General features: G+C 41.6%; 1 protein-coding gene across 2 annotated transcripts in view; it reads left to right on the forward strand.

Annotated features, from left to right (window-relative positions):
* Nucleotides 1-13,249: 13,249 nt before the first annotated feature.
* The window catches only part of LRP12 (LDL receptor related protein 12), a 71,900-nt gene continuing 67,494 nt past the window's right edge, over nt 13,250-17,655 (forward strand). For both annotated transcript variants that reach the window (XM_059165806.1, XM_059165807.1), the window contains exon 1: nt 13,250-13,467. In XM_059165806.1, coding sequence (XP_059021789.1) covers nt 13,389-13,467 — 79 coding nt within the window. In that variant the 5' untranslated portion in view covers nt 13,250-13,388. The remainder of the gene's footprint in view (nt 13,468-17,655) is intronic.

The following is a 17,655-nucleotide window of genomic DNA, read 5'->3' on the forward strand; positions in this document are numbered from 1 at the left end:
TGATCTGATGTGTTTTTAAAAATTCACTCCAGCTGCTGGTTGAAAATAAATCACTATCAAAGTTTGCTTAATGTTTCTGTACCTCATTTGCAAAACCAGCAAGCTGCATTAGAGATTCTTTTAGGTGGCTTCAACTTTTAAGAAATCATACAAATATGAGTGAAAAAGGATTTTTTAAAAAATCCTTAGCTTAATTAAATATTTTGTGATTGGTGGCAAATAATTAAATCAGTGGCATAACTTGACACTACTTTTTAAAATAAGTGCTTGGCAACAGTTAATTCATGGTGAACTAGGCTGCTCACCAAAGTGCCCTTCAAATTCTCAGACTCTCCTATTTGCCATGACCTCACAGATATTTTCACATATCCCCACTGAAACTTGGCTTGGAGAGTGCCTAAAAGGAAAAATGGCAGAGATTCATCAGATGCAAGATTTATGGTGAGTCAAATTTGGACAAAACTAATCAAGTCTTGGCATAGGAATGTGAAGTACAAAGATGTGTTGTTTTCCTGATAATACTTTTTAAAAAATGCAAATGCTGCTTGACTAACCAGACCAAACTACCTCAGATATTCAAGATTTTTCTGCATTTGATTGACTCTCAGTTTAAGAAAGGGCCATGTGTATTAGTGAAGGTTCTCCAGAGAAAGTGAATTAATAGGATAGCTGGCTAGGTAGCCCAATATTTATTTAAAGCAATTGTCTCATGATTGTGGGGGCTGAAAATCCAGAATCTGTAGAGCAGGCCTATGGGCTAAAAATTCAGGCAAGAACTGTTATCCAAATTCCACAGGGCAGCAGGATGAAACTCAGGCAGGGTTTCTAAGTTGCAATCTTGAGGAAAATTCCTTTCTCAAGAAATCTCAGTCTTTCTCCTAAAACCTTCAATTGATTGGACAAGGCTCTCCAACTTTACAGAGGAAAATCTGCTCTAGTCCAAGTTTACTGATTTAAATATTAATTACATACAAAACAAATACCCTCGTGGCAACATCTAGGCTTGTGTTTGACCAAATATTTGGCACCATAGCCTACCCAAGTTGACATATAACATTAACTATTACACCATGTTAATCTTTAGTTCAAGGCTCTTTTACATAGTAAGAACTCAGTAAATGCTGAACTAAGTAATACTAATTCTTAGCCAACACAGATTATCCAACTTACTTGAAATTTTGCCTGCTATTCCAATTATATAGTCCTTCACTTCTCTCTTTTTGCTGGAAACAAAAGAAAGAGCCATGATTCAAAGTTCTATTATTAAATTTATACATGAGAACGATCAGTATTATTATTGAGGAAGGAAAGGGCAAATTTTCTTCTATTTCTCCATCCCTATGTTGTTAATAATATCAGTTATATTTGAGAATTGCTAAGGTAAAATCCCTAGACTGGGTTCATCGAATAAACGGGAAAAACAACCTGATAATGCCCAAAAGTGTTCTAAATGAAGTTGAACTTTCAATGTTAGAAGTGATTAAATGTATTTTCATGGGACTTGAAGCCTTCTTCTCCTCACAGCTGGAACCATAGATTTCTACATACCAGAGTTTCTTAGAAAAATATTTTCCTTAAGAGGAACTTAAGGGGGGGTTGGAACACACCATTGGAAACACAACCATTTCATCTCAGAATACACCATTTGCCTACATTGCTTTTGTCAGCTCTTACCCTGTGCCCTGGTACTAGGAATACCTGCAAAATACCCTTCTTGAACATCCAGTCTAACTCAAAGCTGATTATATATTTTTAGCCTAACTGGCACCCTAGTTAGGTATTCTTGTGATATTGGAGCCCTGTTTTGTTCTTGTTAGACTTCCCTTCCTTCCAGGGCAGAGATGGGACACCTGCTTCTGGATAACTAAGGCTGGAGTTGCCCGCTTGGATTTTCCAGTCCCCAACTGCTGGACTCCTGGTTCCAGTTGTGTGCTACACACCTTCCGGAATATTCCTCCTGGCCCAGCCCTTCCAGCTGAGGCTACTTGTCCAGGATAAGACCTTCTCCCAGCTGCCATATGTTTCACATGCCATGCTTTTCCCATGAGATTGGACTTCCTTTTTGGAAACCAGTCCCTCTTTCGTCCCCCACCTCCACCCAAGTGTGAGGTCTAATTCTAGGTCCCCATTGCTCCCAGAAGGCCTGTCCTCCACAAGAATTCACAGAGTATTAGTACCCCGTACAATTGGGCCTGAGTTTTCTCACCTGTAAAATTAGGAGATTGGACTAGAAACGACCCTTTCAGCTCCGACAGTCTTATGATTCTATAAATGCCTTTCCTATTTAATGGTCCTTGACAGCACCTCAGAGAAAATAAAATCACACTAGGTCCTGAGTAGATTATTTTTATTCTGACATTTCTATGCCTAGCTCTCTTTTCTGGTGATAAGTTTCTCATCTTTGAATAATGCTTCTATTTCTCAGAGAGTACTTTTCCTTAAATACTATAGTTATTATTCGTTCACCCAATTTATTCTAGTCAGACCATTCAGGAATGTGATAAAGACTTTCCTTCTGTGTTTCTTACACAACACAAATTGAATCTACATGGAAGACATTGCTAATCTCCTGCTTCTGGTCCCTGGGACCTTGCCATGGAACTTCCTGCCCAGGATCCACACATGCCTCTGGTACTGGGCCTTTGCTGGGGAGAATATGTTTTGGCTGGTCCACTTCTTTCTCTCTTTTGCAAAAGGAATACTTTAACACGATGTGTTTATTAGGAACCTTGTTCCCTAAGGCTTAAGTGTAAATAGAGGATTAAGAGCATAACTAATTTACATGAGATACAAACATATCCATGAAAGCATAACACATTTTAAATGATACACTGAGAAAATGTTAATCTGGCTTCCCACTGCATATCAGAATAGGCAAATCCTGTTGTCATTTACCTTCGCTTTTAGAAACAAAGTTCAGAACAATAAAATTTTTCACTCTCTGAGCTATTCCTTATTCCCAAGCAAAGAACTTGAGCAGAGACTGTTGTAAGAAATGCAGTATCTGTGCCACATGCATAAACTGAACCTCAAAGAATGATTAATGGGATTGTTTCCCTTTCCCTAACAACTGAATTAAATTAAAAGCATGATCAAGCTACTTGGCTGTACAAAAGTCAGTCATTAATATTGCTTTTAAAAAAATTCAACAGGAAACAGCGGATTCAGTGGACATGGACACATGGCCTCTGTAGAGCTGAACTTGTCTGTCCCAAACCACATTTGAAGTTATTCCAATAGCTCTGAGCAAAATAGTGACAGGGTAATTGGCATTAAACAAGATAAAGGATATGTGTTCTTTGGCTATTATGTTAGCAACTAAGTACATTGAAATAGTATCAGCCAAAAATATAATTTCCAAAAAGAACATTACTGATATAATAAATGTTTGTGACCTTTATACCTTCTAAAGGTTTAGTATGGCTCCAGGAGGAAAAATGAGGCATTCTTGCACAGCCATATCTTCTACCTCAGGCAAGGATTGCCTTGTGGTAAGAGGTCACCTGAGATGGGCATTGGGAAAACTTCCCTGGCCCCAAATCTCTCCCCCATCCACTGACACTCCACCCTGAAATGTCTGCTTCAGATGTTTAACATTTTCTCCCATGTACTCCTGGCAGAGAAACCATTTTTGGCTTCAAGATGGGTTCGCTTATGAAGGTGTTTCCTGAGAGTCATTTCTGATGCAAAAGATGAGGGTCAGAAAGCAGGAATCTGAGGTCAGAGGAAGAGAATGTGAGTAAGGCTGGAAAGGAAGAGGGGAAATAATGAGGAAATATTGGGTGAGGAAGAGAAACTCTGTCCCTTCAACACTGGGGCCCAAGCTGGACTTGGAAATTAAGTTGAAATTCAAAATGGATAATACTGTGACATAACGGTCTGAGGCAGGGAAATGCTAAAATACTTGATGAAGTAAGAAAAGAATATATGGGTCACCAAAAATTCATCTTGGATCTAAATTAAAGGCCTGTGGAAGCCTTCGGATATGTATGTTAGACTTTCTTGCAGCCTTTGGATATGTATGTTAGACTTTCTTGCAGCCAATTCTATTCGTTTCTCTTCACATCTTGACCTTTTATTACTTGCTCTCTTTGACATTGGCACTCTTTGTCTTGCCTTTATCCTTTTTTTTTTTTTTTAAGATTTTATGTATTTGACACACAGAGAGAGAGAAAGAGAAAGCACAAGTAGGCAGAGAGGCAGGTGGGAGGGGGGGGGAGAAGCAGGCTCCCTGCTGAGCAGAGAGCCTGATTCGGGACTCCATCCCAGGACCCTGAGATCATGACTTGAGTCCAAGGCAGATGCTTACCCCACTGAGCCACCCGGGCGCTCCCTCCTTTATCCCTAACATATTCTTTGCTTGGTTTCTGTGACATTAGGCTTTTCTGCACCTCCTCCTACCCTCTGGCCATTTGTTTTCCCTCTACTACCTCTATTCCCTGAAATACTGATACTTTTCATATTCTCTACAGGAAAACTCATCCTCTCCAAAAGCAATCCTATCGATGCTGTTAGTTTTCTATCTTGAGCCCATTTTTCTCCTCTGGGATATATGGCATATCCAACTGTGCATTGGACTTCTCTACCCGAATGTGCTGGCCCAAAGTTATACTCCCCTGATTCTTTGTCCTCTTTTCCCCATCTCACTCCCTCTCCCATATTTCCTGTCGCAGGGAAAGATGCTACCATCCAGGTGCTTAAACTTCAAATCTGGGAGTCATAGATGTTCATCTTCCAAACAACTATTGATTGCATTGATTAACTCCTTTCCATTCCTATGGCCAGTAAACACTCACCAGTCCATCTCATTCCTCAATGCTCTAATATCCTCCTGACTTGTCTCCAAATTCCCTCCCCAGCCCATTCCAGGCTCCATCAGAAGGGGAACGTGACTCCTCTGCTCACAATTCTTTCAAGACTCCCCATCTCTTGCATTTTACAGAATAAAACCTACACATACAGGCATGTCATTTAAGACCTCCTATGATATAATTTATGATTATATGTTTATTTCTTGCCTATCCCCAACACACACACACACACACACACACACACACACACACACACAGTTTTATGTGAACAACACCAAACTATTTACATTCCCATATCACACCTTACTTTCCTCTCCCATTTTTACTTGATATTTTTTGTCTGGAACCTTTTTCTGTCACCCCTGGCCTACCTCCTTTTTTACTGTCAATCTGTTGCTAATGCTTCCTTCCTCAAATCAAGTACTTTTCTCTGTGAGGAAAAAATACTTCTCCAACTCTCCCTTGTGGTATATCTTCTGCATGTGTACCTCTCCATGGCAGGTACCATGTTTGTGCCCATGTTTCCAGTCCCAGCACCTGGAAAAATGACTGGCACATATTAGGTGCTCAGTAAATATTTATTTAATAAATATTGTTACTTAATGTAAGTGTTTACTTATATTTATTGATATATATATTGGTAGATATATAAGCGTTACTTATGTTTATTGGTTTATCTGTTTCTCCCCTAGATTATAAGCTCCTTTGTATCTACAATGACTAGCCTGACAGAGTAGAAGCTCCCCCATTAAATAATTGAGCTAGGTAATGTGAACTTCCACATTTCACAATCTTTTGAATATTTTAAGTATTCAGAAATATGAAGTGAATTATTATGAAAATCCCAACAATATTCTAGTTAATTCTTAAAGAATTGATTTTAATTTGCTGAATAATCAATTTCAGCAAATTCATATTAATGCAGAGAACATTGAAAATAGCAAATGATAAATAATAAAAATAACTTACTTTGGAATCCGGAAGTTGCAAAGTGCTCTTTGTACTTACATTTTAAGGATTTTATTTTATTTCTCTAAGTAATCTCAACACTCAGTGTGGAGCTTGAGCTCACAACCTTGGGATCAAGAGTCAAAACTCTATCCACTGAGCCAGCCAGGCACCACTGTACTTGCATTTTAATATGGGAGGGACGGAGGACCCAGACATTCATGATCTCTTTAACAAATCTTGAATTCATACTGTGAAGTTCTCACCATCTGGGTTTCCTTCTCTGCCCTCTCTGATCCTGACTTCATGCTGGGCACTGATTTCATCACTTAGACTAACTCAGCTTAACTTCATAGATAATAGAATTGGAATCCAGGTGTTAGCTTGCAGTTTCCTAAAGAAGAAAGTTTTGAAAAGCCTTCTTTTCTGAGGGTTTCTGCTGAGATGGAGAACAAAGGTCCTGTTTAATAATAAAATAAGTAGTGCCCAATTTACAGATATTACAAGGCTGGTTGAGGCCATTAACTACCCATTTAACCTGTGGTATACCAGAAATATTAAACATTGGCAATAAAATTGTACAAAACTATGGCCTCAACACCAGAATAGTTTTCCAAAACCTTACTGAGTAGTAGCTTGAACATGGGCACACAAGGTGATATGGTCTTCATCCTGCAGAGAGGGTTATTGGCTCTTCCTAGAAGATGAAGAATTAATGGTTCGCTCTATTTGTGTGTGGGCTCCGACACAAGCAGCCTTCTCTGCAGACCACATAGGCACTAATGTCACAGCAATTATTGGTTCTCTGTATTGCCCTGACAGCTTTGCTTCTTCTTTTCCCTGGGAATCTGTTTCATTCTTCAACTCCCTTATTCATTCACTCAATACATATTTACTGAGCATCTACCGGGGGCTGGAACTTCTTCTAGGGGCTAAGGATACAGCAGTGAACAAAACAGACAAAAGTCCCTGTCCCGCTGGACCTTTCTCTTCTTTTCTTTATCCACCTCCTTCAATGAAAAAGGGAGCAACCGAATATGCTAGTTTACTCTTCTGGTTAGCAAATGCACAGCAGTCCCTAGGCCATAGATGGCATGAGCAAATTCAAAGTAGCTCCCCCATCTTCAGAGATGGGTCTGTGTGTCTCAATTCTTAATATGCTTTCCCTGAGTTAATGAGGAGTGCCCCTGAGGCGGCTTGCCAAAACCGGTTTAAAGCCTGGACTAAAGGGAACAGATTAACTGCTCTGATGAGGGTGAAAAACACTGAGAACAGACTTTCTGGAAGACATCATCCACTGAATAGAGAGAAAGGAAGAGATTGGGAAAGAATAAATGGGCATGGCAGGCGGCCTGATTCTCTCTACTCTGCCTGTGTGAGGCCACAAGGAAAAAAAAAAAAAAAGGGGGCAAAATGTCCTAAGGAGCCTGACGCCTACATATCCTCCTAGCCCCAGGAGTACTGCAGGTTAGCGCTGCTGGGACTCTCATCCAGAGACAGCAAAGTCAGCACAGCCTGCTGTGGGACTGTGTCCTCTTTCTCATTCACAGGCCAGCAGAAGCAGCTTCCGTGGAACTAGTTCGCTATCTGCTAATTGCCAGTAATGGCCCGTAAGTCCCACATTGAAAGGGCTAAAAGTATCTTATAAAAATTTGCACAGATGAGAATGTATAAATTGGTGTCTCCCCCTCCATCTGCACTTAAGCAGAGCTAATAATAAACCGGGAAAAAAAAGTTTTGGTGACCGGAGTTAAGTGACCTGGTGACCAGAACCAACGGACATAATGTTCCAAGATGCTTAACTCTTCTTCAGTTACTTAATTCATTTCATTGAGTACGAGAATACGATTTTTATACTGAAATGCTTTTTGACACTATTTCTCTCACGTCCCCTGCTGTGCAAGCGAGGCAGTAGACCACAGGAATCGAAAGGATTAGACTGTTCTTTACCATCACAGCAAGTACATATTCAAAATGCAAACCCACCTGGGTATTTCCAAGGAGAATATTCTTTTCATGATGAAGCTGGAGTAATCTATTCTTTAGTAGAAACGACCTCTGTTTTCATGGCCTGATAACTGAGCAGTTTCATATGATTTGATGTATTCTTCGGTATCAGAAAAATCTGTCATAGATCTTTTCTAAAGATTAGGACAATAAGCAACCTAAGGTTCTCTGATCTTCAAAGGAAACTGTAAATAATGATTACAAGGTCACTGAAAAAAAAAATTAGTACAAGCATAAAAAAGCCAGGCTTATGCTTTATCTAACTGATACTCACTTGAGGTTTTCTAAAATTCAAGGAAATAAAACTTTAAAAAAGTGACTTTTCTTTTTAAAAAGAAATGAAGAGGCTTATATCTAACTTAAACTAAAGGTAGTATCAGCTACTTTCAAGAAATAAAAGGAAGAGAGAGACTAACTCTATAGACTTTATTTTAAATTGTATGATATGAGAAAATAAGCATTTTCTTTTGTTATGTCAGTTATAGTTTTAATATCAGTAGCTGCCATTTCTGAGTACTGACTAAGAGCCAGACATTGTATTAAGTGCTTTACCTAGAATATGGTAGAATGATTAAGAGTGTGTGCTCTGGAGTTAGATGGTCTGAGGTTTTTTTTTTTAAATTTTTTAAAGATTTTATTATTTATTTGTCAGAGAGAGAGGAGCAAGAGTGAGCACAGGCAGACAGAGTGGCAGGCAGAGGCAGGCTCCCTGCCAAGCAAGGAGCCCGATGTGGGACTCGATCCCAGAACCCTGGGATCATAACCTGAGCTGAAGGCAGCTGCTTAACCAACTGAGCCACCCAGGTGTCCCATGATGGTCTGAGTTTAAATGCTGATCACTTACTACCGGTGTGATCTCTGAGAACACTACTGAACTTCTCTGTGACTGTTTACTCATTGGGGAAAAAAAGGATAATACAGTCTCAACATCACAGGATTCCCTGAGGACCAAATGCAGAGCATAAAACGTATATTGTGTGTAAGCCCTCAATATATATGAGCAACTATTATTATCCTGTCTAAGGCATATCATAATTTAATGACACCCCATTTCCCCCCTGATTTTGTAGGTGGGAATAAGAGACATTAAAAGGCTAGGTTACTCGACCAAAGTTAAGTCAGCTCTGTTAAACTCTTAAGACATAAATTTTAGCAACTACAGTCTACTACAAATACACTGGGAGACTGAAAATCCTTTTTGGACTTGGGCAAAATTTAAACAAATAAGTTATATATGTCTGAAATTAAGCAATAAAGAGCCATTGGGTTGCTAACACAATTGCCAAATTCACTTCTGGGGGCGCCTAGAGGTTAAGATTCCATTCCATGTGCATTTCCAGTTCACGACCTCAATCAGTCATAGGTAGAACTTAACACATGGAAGTACATTTGGAAATCTAGCAGTTAAACAGCAACAAAAATGCTCTGAGCATTTATAAGTTCCAGCGTCTGTAGTTAATTCCCCCTTCGCTCTCTTTTTCTTGATAGGGACAACTGTTACATATGCCTACAAGAGATAGATGTTGTTAGTACTAGAAATTCATGCATGCTCTACAGTTGTTTGCAATTAAGAAGTTGGGTTTATGACGGCAAAACTAAATCTGTGTGGAATGGGGCTCTTTAATTCGGAGCCAAGATTACGTCTTTGACTACTTGGTACAATGCTGGGTATGCTGTCAGAGCAAGGAACATAATAAATAATAACCACAATAAATGTGCTTGAGAACTGGTAGAGAAGTTGCCTAGATTGATGGATCTCATTTGCTATCCTATATTACACAACTCCAATGGAAATTACAATTTGCTTGTAAAGATATCTCATTTATTTAACTTCAAGTTGAAAAATTTTTCTTTCCCTTTTAGTTATATGTGTTCATCAAGTTTGTTTTTCTTTTTTAAACATAATATTCCTTTGAGGAGGAGTTAAAAGATTTAGCTTTGCTGGCGACACGCCAAGCAGAAAAACCATGATAATAAATTTTCTTTCCAATAAAAGATGATGCTCAGAGTGGTAGACTTAAATCCCCAGTCTAACCTCACGGTGTTGATGAGATTTTCAAATGCTACTAAATGCAGCAGGGTCTACACCAGGAAGGAAGGAGTTTTTATTGGTGACAAGAGTGAAAATTAAACCATCATATATGGTGTTAACCAAACAAGGGGGAAAAGGAAGATTAAAATCAAAACGAAAGGATTATTTAAAGGTGTGTCTCCATAAAACGAAGAATTGTGGCCCTTTTCAGAATATGACGGGAAAAAGAAACGGTCCATGTACTTCTCCACTCCTGAGGGCATGCCTTGAGTTTGAGAACCATTGGGAAAGCAATTAAGAGGCAACTCAAATAGCTGTTTCATTCAATTTGTCTTAAACTTTTTGTAGTGGTTGACACAGCCCTTTAAGAATCTCCCGAATATAAGGAAACTTCTGCCTATAAAAAGACATGAGCACAACATTTTAGTACAATTTTAGGAGGGTTAAGAGACCCCTTGAAGCCCACCTGTGGATGCAGGGACCCAGGTTAAGAACCATATCTCAGGAGCATGCTGTATGCTCTATGGGATGCAGATCAGAACCCTGGCCAAGCCAAGCCAGCAGTCCAACTGCAAAAGAACTGTTACCAATACTTACCACTTTATACAGTGTTTATAGATTTTTTTTTAAGATTTTATTTATTCAGCATAGAGAGAGATCACAAGTAGGCAGAGAGGCAGGCAGAGAGAGAGGGGGAAGCAGACTCCCCACTGTGCAGAGAGCCTAACACAGTGCTGGATCCCAGGGCCCTGAAATCATGACTTGAGCCCAAGGCAGAGGCTCAACCCACTGAGCCATCCAGGTGCCCTTGTTTATAGATTTGTAAATGCTTTTTTTGTATATGAGTTATTTGACATATTAGCCCAGTAGACATTTAGATGCCTGGTTAGATAGATTAGGTAAGAAAAGGTAATTTTGAATAACTTTCTGCCCTGTGTTGCTTACCAAATGTCTGATATTCTATCAGAATTAGATTCTGTACAAATAAAAATGTTCCTTCTTGAAACATAAATATCTTTGGCTGGTGATTATTGAAGCACGCAGCCTCTAATATCTCAGAATGGGTATTTATTAATTCTTTGCAATGAGAAACAAAATACTTAGGTTTTGAAGCTATTAAGATAGACACCTAGATCAACATTCTCAAAGCTTTATCTGAGAACCCTGGAAAGGTACATGAGATTCTCCCTTTGCCAATTATGTATCTGTGTGAGTCTGAATCTTCCTCATATACTTCAACCAAAACAACATATTGTAACAGATTGGATGCAGAAGCAGATATGAAAATCCAGCTGTCCTCTGTTAAGCCAGACAACAAGGAGATTTACAAAGATGGAAACAATGCCACACTTTTCACCAATTTTTTGTTTTGTTTTGGAAAACAGAGCTAACTTATGATGAATTTTTTAATTTTAAATCAATTCACAAATATTTTAAACTTTTGCTTTAATTTGTAAATGGTAAATATCCCTAGATACGATCTATGTAAACCAAAGCTCTTTGGATTTCTCGCCAAATATTAAGTGTTTTCAAATGGACCCTAAGACCAGTTTGAGAACTTGGCAAGTCCCAGAAGACAGGTTTGGGTGGATGAGCAAGTGTAGGGGTGGGAGGGGTATGAGTGCATCTGTGAAGGGACTGGTGACACTGTATGTTGCATCTTGGGGATATTGCTCCTTGACTGGTACTTCAAAGTGGAGAGGAGAGGTTGCAGTCTAGTCTCTCTTCATGGTGTTTGTGGCCCATCCTAAGCATAGTCATCATGACAACACAATTTCTAGAAAAAGATCTGAAGAAACAAGAAAATAGAGTCTAGAATCCTAAAACTAGGTAAAACAACTGCAGGTTGTTTAATGAGAAAGTGAAGCTGCTCCTTTTTCTCCAATGAGAACGGAAAACATTGTTTTGGAGTTTGGTCGTTCTTTGTTTTTTCTTTATGTCAGCTGATACAAAATTTATTAATTATTGGATATCCTATTGTTTGCTAATAAACTCTCCATCTTTTGAAATACTATTTCCTATAAAAAATTAAAAAATTTAAAAAAGAAAAAAAAGAAAAAGAAATACTATTTCCTGGGGGAAAAATCTTAAAGGGGACAATTCGGTAGGGGATAGAGGCAAAGCCTAAATGTACCTACCAAAAGGTGTATCTTAAAATTTATCATTTACCTGTATTACGCATTAAGCATTGTGCTACAGAGTTTGTGATATAGAGGAAACAGTCTTGAATTTGGAATAAGAAAAATGGTTTCAAACCACTTATTTGCTATATTGTTATGGGTAATTTAACCTGAGTCTCATTTTCTTATTTATAAAATGTGGATAATAATGTTTATCTCACAAGGTTGTTAGGGATTACAAAGAGATAACCTGTCGATGGGACAGCATAGTGCATTGTAGGTCTTCAGTGAATAGCCAGGAGGGTGCACGTAAAACCCAGTAAGGGAGATAAGATGTGTAGACACACACTTTAAAAATAGACGGCGGAAGGTCAGGCGTGCCAGTATCACTACAAAAGTATTTAGAAAGTGCTTCGGAGTGCTAAAGGAAGGAGGCGTTTCACTTGCGGAGATGGGGGAAGGTGCTTAGCGAAATTAGGAAGCGCAGAAAGACGTGCCCCCTCTCCAGCCGCGCCCCCAGGCCGATTTCCCACAGCCCTTCCGCTCCCTGCCCGCCCCCGGCATGTCAAACTGCCTCCCGCGGCTTCTGGAGGAGCACCGCACTCTAGCCTTTCTGGACTCACGCCAGGCACCTTGACCGTGGGTGTCCAGCACCAGAACGGCGGCACGCGTGCACACTGGCCGGGCGGACGGCGGCAGCACTAACTGGCACCTACCCCCCAACCCCCCAGTTCCGTGCCGATTTTAAGCGGAGGCACGCAGGGGTAAAGGAGAGGATGTCCCAAGTTCCTAGACTCCGCTCACTCTCTCTCCCCGCAAGCACAGCCGCCCTCAGCCTCCCAACTAGTCCTCACACCACCCGCAGGGGATAGCAAGGAGGCCTCGGACTGCAGCGGAGCTCCGCTGCGGGCCCCCGCTCCCCCAGCTCTCGGGAACCTCGCAGCCGGCGTTTGCGTGCTCGCTCATCGATTGGCACTGCCTTACTCCTCCGGCTCCAGTCGCGGGGAAACGGGCCCCGAAACTGGGAAAGTCCGGAGGAGCGCGGGGCGGGAACCAAGGCAGGCGGGCCAGGTGATTACCGATCGCATGGATGAGCGCGGGTCCAGGCTGGCGCTCCGTCTGGCGGGTGGCGGCGCCGGCTAGCCTGTGCGGTGCGAGGCCGGAGTCGCGCTTCCGCCGCCCCCCTCGCCTCGCGCCGGTGTGCGCTCAACCAGCCCCTGCCCCCGGGAAGGCCGCCCGGCGCAGGGCTCTCGCGCCGCCCGGGGTGGGAGCTGGCGCGCTGCTGAGGGAGGGCCGGAGGGAGGGAGCGCGGGCGGGCGGGCGGCGGCGGCGGCGGCAGCGGCCCCTCCCCTCCCCCTCCCGCCGCCGCGGAGCGCGCAGGGAGCAGCCGGGGGCTCGGTGGCGGCGGCGTCTGGCCCCAGCTCCTCCTCCTCCTCCATCTCCTCCTCGCTCCCTCCATCTGCCGTGGTTATGGCCAGTCGCTGGAGCACAAAAGAGTCTCCGCGGTGGAGGTCTGCGTTGGTCTTGCTTTTCCTCGCCGGAGTGTACGGTAAGTGTCCGCGTCCCTGCGCCCCGCTGACCGAACAAAGCTGGGGCGACCCTGGGCCCCGAGGCCTCCAGGGCAAGGGGTTCCCCGCGAGAACCGGGGAGAGACTCCGGCCGCCGGCGGGACAAAGACCCGGCGAGGGCTGGATGCCCCGAGGGGTGTCCACAAGGGAAGATGCTTTCGTCCACTCACCATCTCCGGACCCTAGGGGTTGTCTGAGAGGGGTTTGGGCGTCCCGGCCGGAGCGAGTCCCGGTGGAGCGAGGGGGTGGCGGGCGCACTTTCCCGACCTGGGCTGGAGGGCCCCTTGCACAATCCAAACACACAAAGATGTATGACTGTGTGAGAAGGAAGAGGAGGTCGCCCTCGCCGTGGTCGGGACGGTCCTGCCGCCCCCGACCCTGCCGGCGTCGGGAAGTTCTCTCCCCAGAGAAATTCCCACCGTACCCAATCCCCCATCTTCTCCACTCCCTGCAAAAGCAGCCCGCTGCTCTCTTCCCACTCCTGCCCCTCGGAGGCCGAGGCTCCGTGGATCCCGGGCGTGCTGGATCCTGTCCCTTCCCCAGAAGCAGCACGCGGGAGAAGGCCAGAAAATAGTTTCCAGCCCCACCTCAGTCTCTCCCTTAGGGTGTAGATGTCTGCCGTGACTTCGAGTTCATTTGTCATTTCATCCATCATTGGCCGCTAATGTTGTCCCTGTTGCTTCGTACCAGTCTGTGGATTGCGTTGCATGTACTCCTTCGAGGTTCAGAGACGGCTGAAGCCTGTCTGCGAGGACTAAGCTTTCCATTACCACAGGGTCTGTACTAGAGCTAAATGGAATTAATTAGCAAGAGCATTCATTGTTTTGAGACTTGAGTTCCACTTCTGACTTCACCGATCTTAGTTTTTGAGCGAAACACGTTGAAAAGGTGTCTCAGTGAACACAGTTAACCTTTACTTTTTAGAATGGGGTTTTGATATCTTCAGAAGGAAATAATTAGAAGTTACCCTTTTCACTTAGAAAACGTCTAAGTCCTTTGCCACAAACCCTCCATCCACTCATGGTGTGGTGATGGGAATTAAGTCAGCACGTGATTCACCAGCAAGCATTACTTCTTTTGAAAGAATTTATCTGTGGAACTGAATGATGGTAACTTTGAAAACCTGAGAAATTACAGTCAATGTATTTAATGAACATAAATTAACACTTACTGACAACCAAAAAATAGTTTTTCAGTGTGATTCAAAATTGTACTGCTTGCTGCCTGACCTGATTAACATATTATTATTTTTGTTTGTTCAGGGTAGAGAAAGGTTTAGTCCACATTCAGTGTGATCATTGCCAGTGGTATGCTTGTGTGTGATCAGAAAACCCTGTGCATGACTTTTGAGTGTTAGTTGCATCAAGTGGCTGGGATCCCTACTTGCCTGATGACTTGTGGGTTTGGGTCTACACCAGAGATCAATAAGCTATTATGTTGTTTAGTCTAGCCTGAAGGTGGGTATAATTCTGCTCTAGGTTTGGTGTAATGGCCCAGAAGAGAGAAGAAGGCAAGAAGGCATCTTTAATCTAGGGTGATTCGAAGTGTCCTGCTTTGTCCTGTGCTACAGTCAAAATTGAATCTTATGATGTCTGATCAGAATGAATAAGTAAATGAGCTCTTTTAGCTCTTTCATTAAAACCTGTGTCATTAGTGTTTGAACTAGAAGTCTTTTTGCCTCCAGGGATAAGAAGCTGTGAACCCCGTAATTTGTCTTGGTACCTTTTTTTGTACTTGTACACAAAATGACTTTCTGCTAGGTACTTACCAAAGATTTATCTTTTTGGAATTTGTGTTCAGTGAGGAATTGTTAGGAGGCAAAGAATGAAACTTCTCTTCCAGCCCTGGGGGGACTTTGTAATAAAACTAGCAAGTAATTGTGCCAGGGTTGATGTCTGAAGCCACAGCAAGTTTCAAAGTATAAGAAAAAAGGAGGTAGTGAGGCAGGCAGAACATTAAACTATGTGAGCAGAGATAAAAGGTACCCTTCACCCTGCAACCAGAGAAATTCTCTTTATAGCTGCACTTTTGTCCTCTTCTGTCTCTCCAGCCAAATGTGGGTTTATATGAGAGAGGGGAAAAAACCTATAACAATGTAGGAGATGTGCTTCTATAACAGTAGTGGGGTTTCTTTAACTGGAATATGCACTAGTTGTGAGGACTGGTAGATGTGTCCTGACAAATATTCATTACCTTAGACCTTTAGAACAGATACTAGCTATAATTTATGAAACTGTCCCTTATGCACCAAAAAGTGTTATTCTTTTTAAATGGCCTCAAAAATAATTAGAAATCTTCGTTAAACAACTTAGTATTCAAGGGTGCCTGGGTGGGTCAGTCAGTTAGGCTTTAGATTCTCGATTTCAGGTCAGGTTATGATGTCAGGACCAGGGAATCAAGCCCCACATTGGGCTCTGTGCTTAGTACAGAGTTTGCTTGTCCCTCGCCCTCTGCTCCCAGTCCCCACGTTTGGGCTTGCGTGTATGCACTCTCTCTCCCTCAAATAAAACTAAGGAACAACAGCCAAGTGTTCATAGTAACACTTAACATAGACTGAGTGAAAAAATGCAGGTTGGCCAATATTTAGGCACTTCCAATCCTAACTTCACAGAATGACTCTTAATTCATTAATGGCAATATTAAATGGCAACAAGTTCTGTCTTGAATCTTGGAATCTTTCATACATCTTTTTAAAAGATTCTGTTTATTCTGATGTTCATGTTCTTCACATGGCCATTTCAGTGGTCTATGTATGTGACTATTAAATGTGATCATTTTAGTAAAATAGTGTGACTTTCACACTTCCACATTGCTGAATGTCAAAGCTGTATGTGAAATCAAATTGTGATATGAAATATAGTTAATATTTTTTAGAAGTTGTTGTTCAAGAACCAATAATTACCTTTCAAGAGCTGCTGTATCTTAGCTCCTGTGACTTAACTATTGTGCCTAAGAGTTAGTAGAAAGTAGAAGTTGACCTCTGCTTTTGAAAGTTTGAAAGGATAAAAACATTAGTGGGAGGATCTATGAACTCGCTTGGGCATTGTTTTAGGCCTCCTGTAAGAGAAGGTGTTTCTTCCCATCTCACATGGGGGTGTCTGGCTTTTGCAAGTGCATGGAGATTTCCAAAATAGTCTCCTGGTCAACAGAAGGTGTTGGTTGGTTGGCTCATCTCCGAGCCCATAAGTTGGTGATCGTAACAGTTCCAGTTGCTTATCCTTTTCCACTTCCGTTTGTCCTTTTGTCTCCCAGTTCATTGCTTTCTGACTTTCTTTTTTTTTTTTTGGCTGAAACCCACCCTTAAAATACATTTTATGTTACTCCCAGTATACAGAACAAAACAAAGATTATGAAATAATACTCTTACTACCTGTGATGAACTCCAACATTTTATGTTCTATTTATCCCTCCTTCTCACCCTTCCTTTCTTCATTTGCTGGTTAAACTCATTAGTTTTGGACCCACTAATAGATTGCAGTTCTTAGTTTGAAAAACACTGCCCCAGATGAGACCTTCAAATGTAATTTGAAATGTTTGTGGTATTGAAATGTTTGTGGTATATATATATATGTGTGTATATATATGCACACACACACACATATACCACATATATATATGCACACACACACACATATATATATATGTGATCATTTTACAATAGCCTTGGAGAGTTGCAGATGGTTAAGTTTCTGGCCACTTGGTGCCAGAGCATTTGATAGCAGTTAAGAACTCTTCCTGGCATGCACTGACTGGACTGTGATAAAATTCTTCTTTAAACTGGTATTCAGCTAATTATAGTCAAAAGTCTTTGCTATACACAGTACTGTTCTAGAGGTTGTGATAACATAAAATACTCTTTTTATTCTTGCATTTTATATCTAATACTGAAGCCTTTCCCCATGAATTTTATGGAACATTCAGCAGCATTTTATAAATTTCCAGTTTAAGGATAGACTAGAAGTTCCAATTTTAGAAAGGTTGTAGAAATAACTGGAACATGAGAAAAAAATCTAAACCAGATTCCAATTACTTCTAAAAAAGTCAAGCTTGATTACATAAAATATGTTGAATAAAACTGAATTAATTGCTTAACATAAACCCTTCTTTGGGTTTAGAATCTAAATTATATCCATATCCTGATGACACTATGAAGGTACACAGCACATTCT

This window comes from Mustela lutreola, chromosome 3 (genome assembly GCF_030435805.1).
Source record: "Mustela lutreola isolate mMusLut2 chromosome 3, mMusLut2.pri, whole genome shotgun sequence".
Taxonomy (NCBI): Eukaryota; Metazoa; Chordata; class Mammalia; order Carnivora; family Mustelidae; genus Mustela; species Mustela lutreola.